The sequence below is a fragment of the Nansenia antarctica genome (assembly GCF_963989245.1).
Source record: "Nansenia antarctica genome assembly, chromosome: 12".
In the NCBI taxonomy this organism is placed as follows: Eukaryota; Metazoa; Chordata; class Actinopteri; order Argentiniformes; family Microstomatidae; genus Nansenia; species Nansenia antarctica.
In genome coordinates, this window is record NC_137682.1 from 10,398,527 (window position 1) to 10,410,340 (window position 11,814).

The 11,814-nt window shown below is 43.3% G+C and overlaps 1 protein-coding gene across 1 annotated transcript; it reads left to right on the forward strand.

Annotated features, from left to right (window-relative positions):
* Positions 1 to 574: 574 nt before the first annotated feature.
* Positions 575 to 8,922, forward strand: LOC308168847 (ropporin-1-like protein; the record flags this gene model as incomplete). Its single annotated transcript, XM_080543491.1, has 5 exons — positions 575 to 705; positions 1,003 to 1,126; positions 1,806 to 1,967; positions 2,544 to 2,719; positions 8,805 to 8,922. The coding sequence occupies 5 exons, from the start codon at positions 575 to 577 to the stop codon at positions 8,920 to 8,922; spliced, it is 711 nt and encodes a 236-aa protein (XP_080399617.1).
* Positions 8,923 to 11,814: the final 2,892 nt, after the last annotated feature.

Sequence of the window (11,814 nt, forward strand, 5' to 3'; positions counted from 1 at the left end):
CAAGGACGGTTTGAGGCTCAAGAGTTGGAATTTATGGTGGCGTCCATGACATCTTGGAACTACGAAACTTGGACATTTCCGACTTGGAAAGTTGTTGTAGAAAGATTATAAGAGGACTTTCCCAGGACTTTCTCAACCAATAGGAAATAATATGCGAATCTATGCAAATAACGTACACTAATGTTAACTAATGGCGAACTAACGCTTTCAACCAGCCTGGAGAGACCAGAAGGACATCTCAATGCTGCCTGCCACCAGAGTGAGCACTGAACAAAGAGGGGGCGGCTGTGGCTCAGGAGGTAGAGCTGCGGTCTAATGATCACAAGGTTGGCAGATTGGCGGTTCAATCTGGCTGGCCACATATCGAAGTGTCCTTGGGCAAGACACTGAACCCCAAATTGCTCCCAGTGAGTGGCACCTTGCATGGTAGCTTGCCGTGAATGTGTGTGTGAATGTGTGTGTGAATGTGTGTGTCAACGGGTGAATGAGAAGCCGTTGTAAAGCGCTTTAGATAAAGGCACTATGAAAGTGCAGACCATTTACTATGTATTATTGTTTACTTTGAACTACAGCAATGCCCCCTCCAGACACTATGTATTGTGCCCAGCAAATCAACATTCCCCCAGAGCTGCCAGACATCCTGAAACAGTTCACCAAAGCAGCTATCAGAACGCAGCCCCAGGACGTGCTGCAGTGGTCAGCTGCGTAAGTACCCACTGTGGTCCTTCCTCCCCGGAGGACAGCTTACATTAACAGGCCTGAGAGGTGACTAAATATGTGTCAGCTATAGATGATTGGGTGGCTACCAAGCAGGTAATGTATAGGGGAAGATGTGAGATGATTGGGTGGCTGACAAGCAGGTAAAGGGAAAGATGTGAGATGATTGGGTTTGCTGACAAGCTGGTACTGTATAGGGAAAGATGTGAGATGATTGGGTTTGCTGACAAGCTGATACTGTATAGGGGAAGATGTTAGAAGACTTACGTGTCTCTGCACCCTCAGATACTTCACTGCACTGTCCAATGGAGACACTCTCCCTGCCAAGGAGAGGCTGGAAATGCCCATTGCCACACAGAAGACAGACACAGGACTGACCCCAGGCCTGCTCAAAGTCCTACACAAACAGGTACTGACTAACAGAACACACATAGAAAAAAAAAAGAATCAACTTTTTTTGTGTTGAGCTGATTCAGATTCAGATTCAGATAACGTTTATTGCCATTATGCTTGACACATATAGGAATTTGCTTTGGCATTACAGAAGGTGCATTTATGCTTTTTTCACATATATATGAACAAAACAAGTACAATACAAATGCAAAAACAGGCAAAAACAGGACAACACAGGACAGACAGTGCATGGATAGTGCTGTAAATAAAGTGCAGTGCAGAGTTATACAAGGTCTAGTGCATGTTCAGTCCTGGGCAGACTTGGAGGCGGGGGGGAGGGGGAAGCCAGAGTCATTTAGCAGCCTGGCGGCTGAGGGGAAGAAACTGAGCCTGTGGCGGGCCTTCAGTGCCTTAGGCAGCCGCAACCTTCTTCCAGAGGGAAGCAGGGTGAGGAGGCCGTGGCCGGGGTGGAAGGGGTCGGCCATGATCTTTCTTTCTGAGCTGATGGCATCCACTGCAACACTACATTACAATAATCAACATTTCCATAAACATTGGCGATGACATTTTCATAGCTAAACTTTTAAACAAGTTTTAGATCCATAAAGAGTCTTCAATGTAAAGTTAAATGCACAACATTTCCACAAAGTCCCAGTTTTATCATTCCATTCCATTCCATTCTATTCTCCGGGCAGCTTGCCCTTAAAGAGACGACCACCAAGGAGGAACTGCAGCAGAAGTGGCGAGGGCTGTGTTTGCCCGTGGAGCAGCTGGACACTCTGCTGATTCTGGGGAACTTCAGCGCTAACATCGACTGGATGCAGTTCTTCGCTCTGGGCTGCAGTGCACTGGGAGGGGTGAGTCGCTCAGGAAAATAATTCTGGGTTTGGGTTGGGGGGGGGGTTGTGAACCCAGGTCTCCCACAAGGATGACCTAAGCATCTACCAATAAGCCAAGAGGTCATCGTCAAGGTCTGAGAGCAACACTTGAGTTTACAGTTTCTTTGATGCCCTGTAGGACAATCGATATGATCTTAAATATGGTGAACACCACTTATTGGTTTCTGGGTCACAGAGGAATTGAGTACAGAGGAATCGAGGCGAGGACAGATTGTCTAACTATTGAGAAGGGGCTATTGTGTTAGCCTATAACAGCTATATTATTATTCTAGTGTGACCTGCGGTGCATTAACTCTCTGTCAACATACAGTACATACGCTGTCTGTCTTAAGACAAAGCTCAAGGACTTTGAGAACACTGGACTAGTGACTGTGGTGTAGTTCTACTATTCACCGCATGATGGCAGTCATGCACTGTCTTGATGCCCTGGGCTTTTCTCTTTGTGTGCGTGTGTTTGTGTGTGTGTGTGTGTGTGCGTGCATGCGTGTGTGTGTGTGTGTGTGTGTGTGTGTGCCATATGCTTGTGTCGTTCAGACAATCGTCAGCGCCCTGAAGTTTGCGTGTGAGATCCTGACAGAGGACGAGGAGGGGGGTGCGGCCCGAATCCCCTTGGACACCTTTGTGGGTCTCTACACCTACCTAGCACACCTGGACGGAGACATTCCCCAGGACCAGATAGACAACTTCCTACACAACCTGCAGGAGCCAGCGTGAGTGTAGATCTACTCTGTATCTACTTTGTTTCTGTCTGTCTGTCTACATCCACAGACCCATCCATCCATCCAGCCATCCATCTATCTGTCGCTATATTTGTCTGTCCATATTTGACCTTCTAAATGGTAAATGGACTGCACGCCTTTATCCAAAGCGCTTTACAACGGCCTCTCATTCACCCATTCACACACACACATTCACACACCAATGGCGGCAAGCTACCATGCAAGGCGCCGGCCACCCCACTCACTGGGAGCAATTTGGGGTTCAGTCACTGACTTCAGTGTCTTGCCCAAGGACACTTCGACATGTGGCCAGCCGGGGCTCGAACCGCCGATTTGCCACTATCACAATTCTACTATTCTTGTATTCTATATACCATGTGCTCTGAGAGGAGACGTCTGCTTTACGTACCTGTGACATTCTAGTAAACGGTAAATGGACTGCACTTATATAGCGCCTTTTTTGCTGCTCCAAAGCGCTTTACAACAGCCTCCCATTGATTCACCCATTCACACACACATTCACACACCAATGGCGGCAAGCTGCCATGCAAGGCACTGGCCCACTCACTGGGAGCAATTTCGGGGTTCAGTGTGAGGACACTTTGACATGTGGCCAGCCGGGGCTTGAACCGCTGATCTGCCAACCTTGTGATCATTAGACAGCAAAGAGACAACTGAAAACACACCAATTATAAAACCTGACCTGAGTGCCGTTCTCTTGGGCAGTCTCTGCTGCCCTCTGGTGGTCAGACGGAACCATGACGCGTTAGGGGAGGGGCTGGGAGAGAGGCAGAATGTAATCCCCTCAGATCCACACGTTCACGGATAGAGAGAGCATACATTATCTGCACCATATAGGGCATGACAGGGGATAACTACACCACTACAATTACGTTATAAAAGGTGCTCAATGTCACCCTGAATGGCCTAATTCTATGGCCAGTTGTGAGTTGATCAACTTAGTTATCAAACACTGTATAGAACAATTGTAAACAAGTGCTCGTCATTTTAGGGCCAGTCTCAGATGATAGTTGTCATCAGAATGAATGAATTGTATGTAAAATACTGTTTTATTATTATGCCTAATGTGATTGTTTTTGTGATTTACAGCACTAAACAGAATGGTATGATCCAGGTGGCCAATTTCTACAACCGCAAAAAGTAGGGAGAGTATCAGAAAGAAAAAAGACTATACTTATCCAACAAATAAATTGTCGTCAGTAAAATACTGTGTAACCAGGTTGTGTTTTTGTATTGCTTCTTTAAAACTTTATTAAAGATTTGCACAGCCAGTTGATGTCAAGTTAGTTTTACATTTTCAGACAGAGCAATGTGACTGTTGATATGTCATTTTACATTTACATTTTTGGCATTTAGCAGACGCCTTATTCCAAAGCGACTTACAATCAATACATTCGACTAAGCAAGTGAATCATCAATCCACCAGTCGTAACAGGAAGAGTAATCTAGCTCAGGCCCGGGGCCATTGGCAGTCTCCATGATAGAAGGAAAAAACTAAATAAAATACTTTTATATAGACACTGGAGAAACAGTGAAACAGTACAAGGAGGGCAGTAGAAGTCTTAGGGGACACCGTATAGGGGAAAAGCGGGTGTCTCAGGAGACCCCGTGCTGGGGGGTAGTAGATGTCTCAGGAGGAGCAGTTAAGGTGTAGCCTGAAGAGATCGGTCTTCAGTCTCCGACGGAAGAAGAGTAGTGACTGACTCTGCAGTTCTGACAGCCGTGGGAAGCACATTCCACCAGCGGGGAGCCAGTGTAGTGAAGAGACGTGATTGGGCAGGCGACTTATAACCGTGTCTGGTTATAAGAGACACAAATTGTGTGAAATACTGGCCTAGGTGTACAGGCTAGTGTTCCTTTTCTAAATGAAGCCCACACTCGACAGGTTAGTGAGTGTTCTTTGTCGTGCTCGCATTATACCAATGGAGGCCTTTGTTGTATTCTCTTTCCGTACCTCAGTGACATTCACTCATATTCATTGTCAACTTTTGTGAAATGGAGATAAAGTGGCGGTATCTCTCTGGTCCGTTCGCACGCACCTGGCTAATGAGTGAGATAGAACAGAACAGAGGCCCAGGGCCCAGAAAACACACACACTACACAACTAACACACATTAGGACACAATTATACACACTCAATCTATTATTTTATTGACCGTTAACCTTTTGGTGGAAATCGAGATATAAGTTATATCCCTCAGAGCCATAATAGCCATAATATATAAGAGCCATAATACAGAGTTTGACCATTGAGGTTGATAACCAGAAGCGTAATGATGCATTTACATGATACTGCATAGTTCAGCTCCTCATGGAGTATTTTGACCAACAGCAATTCACAGATTTGATTTTTTTTATTTATTAAAGCTAGCAAACAGAACTGTGAGAATCAGAACTATAATCCAAATACTCACGAATGGATAAATGATATGCTCAAAGGTGCCTTAGAAGCGTAAAAGGTGGCCTTAAATTAACAATAAGGCACAAGAGGCCATCCTTTATCGTGAATAAAGTCAGCTGAGGGCTGTTGTTAGGCAACTGATAAAGCACAGACTCAATCGCCTTATTGCTTTTATACAGCGGTTACAAAACAAAACAGAATTGGGACAGTAATAACAAAACAATGCCTTACAGTAAGTATTTATTGCGTAATATATCTTAGTGATTTCTACCCTGCACAAATATTGTTCTCAAAACGACCACTGTTGCCAAGGTAACATAACAAACACATCTTTGTAATTCCAGTGTTTGCGCAGGGATATTAGTGCAACATATGGTAAACAGGAAAAATGTGTCTGAGCTGTTGTTACTTTATCAACCCTAGTCGTCTATCTGTACAGTATAGTACAGTGGATTGTGTACATAGCCTTTATTTATGTAAACCAGCTCCTTCCCTTCTTGTTTTTTTTTTTCCCTTTCCTAACACCAGGGGAGCCACCCCTCCTAAATTTCGTTGTTTGGTACCTGTACTGTAGCAATGACAATAAAGTCCATTCATTCATTCATTCATTCATTCGAATAAAGCACAGCTTTGAATACATCAATCACAATGCTTCTTCTGATCAACCCTTTCTGAAAACCTTAAATAACCCTCACTCTAAACCTAATCAATTTGATCAATGACTGATTTGACAATCCTTAGTTTGACAGTTCACCCTGACTTAATGATCACATAATGACACACTGAGCGAACGGTCCGGTTAAGCAGGCCTGTGATTTTAGAGAATAAGTCATGTAGTTACCGTTACCACTAATAAGTGATACCACAGGGTCAGGTATGTTTTCATGTGTTTTTAATGTTGAAGGCAAGGATTCGTGGTATGGCAATCTGATCCTAGATCTGATCTGTGGTTAGGGGGGGATGAAGGAAACAGATTCTAGGGTTAGGGAATGGGGGGGGGATGCGTGAACACAAGGCATCACAATAACCTGAACCGCAGCCAACTCAAAGAGAGTGGAGAAGAGCTCTAAATCCCTAACACACTCCCTCCCTCTCTCTCTCTCTCTCTCTCTCTCTCTCTCTCTCTCTCTCTCTCTCTCTCTCTCTCTCTCTCTCTCTCTCTCTTTCTCTCAAGGACAATGATTAGAGCAGAAGAGCTTAGTAGAGTGAGGGGTTTTCCTCGTGGTCTGTCTTATTAAACATGGGGATTGGACAGTCCCACAAATGAACCGCAGTAAGGTAGACGCAGTCTTTAACATTCTGTTCAGGTTGTCATGGTGTGGACGTGTGCCACGAGACTGGAGACAAGGCAGGATAGGAAATAAGATCTGGGGGATTGTGCATTTCCTCAAGGCTTTGGCAACAGGCTTTAGGAGTAGGGAGGGGAAACATCACTAACCCCCCCCATAGTCCCCCTCATTCTGGGGCCAAGTCCAGGATTGTGGGCCTCAGAGAAGAAAATGGGAGGGCACAGGGGATTTCATCATCAGATCCCTCAACTAATGAATGCTAAATATGATACTCCACCCATATAGAGTAACAAAGCAGCGATCTGATCTGAAATTCACGATTTGTTGTACTCAAATAATCATAATCGTATTCCTCTCCTAATATTTTCATATTTGTTTAATATTTATCAGTGAACTTGATTTCAGTAATCCTTTCAGCCCTGTTTTTTTTGTGTTGCACCAAACACATCTGCATGGCACCTAACAAGAACCTTCAGCTGGATAACTGGATCTCTGTCTCTCTTTCTGTGGCTCCTCAGTATTGACGTGAGTTACCACTGTGGCTCTGGATAAGATTATAGGATAACCCTTTATTTTACAGCACAATATTATTAATCAGGTATAGTACTTAAAAACATTACGACCTGATAATAGCATTTTAATTATGCTCGCTAGTTCTTGTGCCATTTAGTGCCATTTAGTACCAGGTAGTTACCAGTTCTGCAGAATCCTTTCTGGTAAGCACCAGAAAGTACCCCTTGTTACCACATAGCTACCGCATCGTTTCTTAGTAAACACTGGGTAAATAGCCCAGCTGAAGCAGAGCTGGTAAATAAAGGGTGAGAGACTATTGCACAACAGCCTCTCTTTTATTGGGTCTGTCTCTGAGAAATAGCATGTCTAGAGGGATGACGACTATAACAGAATGGTGTGAGGGAAGGACGGAGGGAGGGTGGGAGGGAGGCAGAGAACGAGTGGACAGGGCCCGGATAGAACACAAACACTATGTGAGGGAGTTTAGAGCACTAAGAGTATAATAGTATAATGGTATAGTTAAAGTATACAGTAGAGAAGGAAGGAAGACATGAAAAGGAGGAGAGGATATGAAGGAAAGAAAGAGCAAGAGAGCAGGGAGAACAACAGAATACCAGGGTATGAAATTACAACATAGAAATTACAACCCTTGTTATGCATAGTCCCCCCTATTTCAGGGAACCCAAAGTATTGGAAAATTGGTTTGACAGGTGTTTCTGGATAGTCAAGCGTGTTCCATCACATCATTTGTGCAGGCATAAGAGAGTGTCTAGTTTTGAGTCTAGGCTTTGCATTTGCCTTTGCGGTCTGCATTTGGTGTCTGTCAACACGAGGACCAAAGAGACATCAATGAAAGTCAAAGAAGCCATTATGAAGGCAAGGCAAGGCAAGGCAAGTTTATTTGTATAGCACATTTCATACAACAGGGGCAATTCAAAGTGCTTTACATGCATTATTTAAAAATACAGCAAGAGGAGCATAGGAAAATAAAAATTACAATGAATAAAAGCAAATATAAGAAGTAAATAGATAAAACATTTAAAAAGACAATAGTTAATGGAAAAAAGACATTGGTAGAAGTGTTTGTGTTTAATCATAACTGGTGCAAAACATGAAGGTTTTTAGCTTAGATTTAAATATTTTAAGGGTTTGGGCCTGTTTGATTTCTTCAGGGAGTTTGTTCCAGGAGCATGCAGGCTGAAATATCAGCAAAAATCTATCAGAAACACAGCCAAAACCTTAGAATTAGACTAAAATCAATCGTTAAAAAAATAAAGAAAGCACTGGTGAGCCCAGCAATCGCAAATGGACTGGTAGGCCAAGGAAGACTTCTCCAGTGTATGAACGCAGAATCGAATCGTCACCATAATTAAGAAGAAACCAACACAACTGTCCCCAGAGATCAGGAACAGAACCCTCTCCAGGAGGTAGAAGCGATTGTGTCAGAGACTACCACTTGCCAAATACGTCACCAGACAAATTGCGAGAGGCTTCACTGCAAGGCGCAAACAACTAGTTACCCTCAGGATGATGAGGTTAGAGTTTGCTAAACAATACCCGAAAAATACCGAAACACAATCAAATAACTGAAGATGGTCGCAGAGCAACACCAGAGACTGTCTGGTGGGGTCACTGGGTCGCAAACTTCAGGCAGTTATTGCATGCTCAGGATTGTCTTTTCCAATACCTTTGGAGCCTTGAAACCCAATCTAAGGAATTACAACCTGGAATGAAAGCTGAGAATCTCTACTCTGACCCCATAGTAAGTAGCTGTTGTAGAATGTAGAGTAGTGTAGAGCTATTAGTCATAGGCAATGTTTGGTCTCACAGATGTTTTTCTGTTTTCTTCCAGGAAACGTCAGGAAGGGATGGTGCGGCCGGATAACTTCACTGGTCACAGTGTTGATGACATGACCGGACCCAGGGCTGTGGACGACACTCGTCCCAACGCTACCACGAGGGCTGAGTAGACAGTCCAAACCAGGGGATAAGGCTTTCTTTTTTGTTTTTGTTTATGGAGAGTGAACATCCATTACACCTTGAGTATCTTTTCAGTTTATTCAGACAGAATGGAAGGAGAGATGGGAAAGACAGACAGAGAGAGGGAGGGGGGGGTAGGATTTGATCTGGATCCTATGCAACTTGCAGGTCATGTTTTTAAATCAGGAGCGTTACCGCTATACAGTACCACAACTTCAGCACAGGGCAGAAGATTTTCAAATCAGAGGCCTTATGTCAAGACCAGTCAACCAAGGGAATGTGTGTGATAGATACATATGCATTTACTAGATATCCATTTGACACGGGTACTGGGACAACAGTAAATACTACGAAAATGTACATGTTTGTGCCTCAGCACTAGCTGCCATTACAATCCGTCCGGACTTGTCCTGGACCCAGAACTTAGGCCTTTTCTGTGTTCAGGGCCTTGACGGCCCTGTGGTAGAAGCTGTCCTTCAGTCTGTTTGTCCTAGCGGCCGGGGTCCTGTACCTCCTGTTCGAGGGCAGCTTGACAAAGTGTTCGTGCCCAGGGTGGGTCGGGTCCTTGGAGATCTTGGAGGCCCTCCTGAGACAGCGTGTTTCGTACAGCTCCTTCAGAGAGGGGAGGGTGGCGCCGGTGATCCCCTGTGCTGTTCTCACGACTCTCTGTAGATCGTTTCTCTCCGCTGCCGTGCAGCTGTGGTACCAGTTGGAGATGCCGAAGGTGAGGATGCTCTCCACTGCGCCGTGGTAGAAGGCCACCAGCATCTCCTGCTTGCTGTGTTGTTTCTTGAGGCATCTCAGGGTGTATAGCCGCTGTTGTGCCCTCTTGATGGTGCCTTTAGTGTTGTCCTTCCAGGCCAGGTCATCCCGTATGATGTGTCCCAGGAAACGGTGTGTGTGTGTGTGTGTGTGTGTGTGTGGTATAGTTCCATAAATAAAATAAAAAAACATCACACCCTGAACATTGTTTTCAGTGAGTATTGTTGTGTGTAATGGATCCTCTGTAGTGTTTGCATTGAGTTGTGATACAGTACAGTAGTGTACATGTTACGGTACATGTGGGAATACGGTACATGTGGGAAAACTAGGGTTAGGGTTAGGTGCTAGGGTGCTAGGGTTAAGATTAGGGGTAGGGTTAGGGTTAGGGTTAAGGTTAGGGTTAGGGTTAGACATGCCAGCATGTACCAAGTCACCCTAGCACCTAACCTAACCCTAGTTTTCCCACATGTACCGTAACATACATACTGTATTTTCTGTAGATTTACATACTGTTCATATGAAACACACAAATCTATGAATGCCCAATACTCTACAGTGATATATTCTGAGAACAGATACTGTAAGGTTTCTAAAAATGTGCTTTGGCAGTTGTGAAAAAAAAAGAACATTCTCACACACTGAACATTGTGTTTTCAGTTGTTTTGTTGTAGTCTGTAATGATGCTTATAGTGTTTACATTTTTGAAGGCTTTGAGCAGCTGTTTTGGTGTGAAAGTTTGAGTTTTGAAGAGAGAAGGTGTGGTTTTGTTTATGTAGCTTTAGAAAAGTGTGTTGTGTTTAGAGTTTTGTGAAAATGGAGGAAAGTTTTGTGAAATGTGTTTTAGCAATTGAAAAAAACTGTAATAATAAATCGATAATTGTCTCCCGATAATTGTTCTATTTTTTATTTATTTTTTATGATTAAATAAAAATAAATACCTATAGGGGTTAAATATTACAACAGCGTTGTAACAAGTAACATTAAGAGAAGTCTAAGATATAGATTTATGACAATGTGCAAACGACTCTAACTCTATATAGATTATTGCCACACAATAACATGCTTATGTTTGCGTTATCTTGTCAACCCACTGTCTACAACTGATTTAATTAGGGCCTAAACACAGTCACGGTTGACTGGTATCATGATTACATTTTCAACAACATGATTAGAAGGCTTACACAGCAATCAGGTAACGCTAATCGGATAAAGGACACAATGAAGCACACAAGCACTCCTGTTTGTTCCCAAAGCTACAGTGGACATCACATGCTGCGATCATTTGCTCTTAGGAACACCTAAATTAAGACAATTCATGTACATCAGAGTTTCAGAGGAGTACTTGAATGCACCATTAGCCAAAACTATGTGGACACTTATGCTCTGGGTCTGTGTTTTCTTGGTTTGGGCTAGGCCCTGTAATGAAATGAAATCGTAATGCTACAGCATACAATGATATCACCTCCACATTCTGCTGAAGAAACATCTGTCTTATCTCTGAAGTCAGCTGGCTTGGTGGGAGGAGGGACTGTAGTTCCAGGGTGGGTGGGATCTTCTCCTGCTGAGATGGGCAGTTTCTGGTTAAGTCTGACGTCACGCGTGACGTTTAGCAATTTCCGGGTCCAAAACAAAAATTCCCTGCACCAGAGTACCAGTGTACTAAAGCTGTAGAATGACAGTTCAATCGTTTTTTAGACTCTAATCTATTCATACAACAAGGGACACAGCACTTTCCCGTTTTCCCCATATTGTCAGTGTCTTTGAGCCTCGGAAAAGCGGTATACAAATATAATGAATTATTATTATTACTGCGGCATTTCGAAGAGAGCGCCTCAGCCAACGTTGGACCCGGAAACACGTCACGACTTAACAACCGAATTGGACCATTATTATTATTATTATTATTATTATTATTATTATTATTACTACTACTATCACTACTCCAATACTGCTAATAATAATAATCATCATCATCATCATAATACTAATAATAAATCGATAATTGTCTCCCGTTCTATTTTAGTTTTTTTATGATTAAATCAAAAGAAATACCTATAGGGGTTAAATATTACAACAGCGTTGTAACAAGTAACATTTAGAGAAGTCTAAGATATAGATTT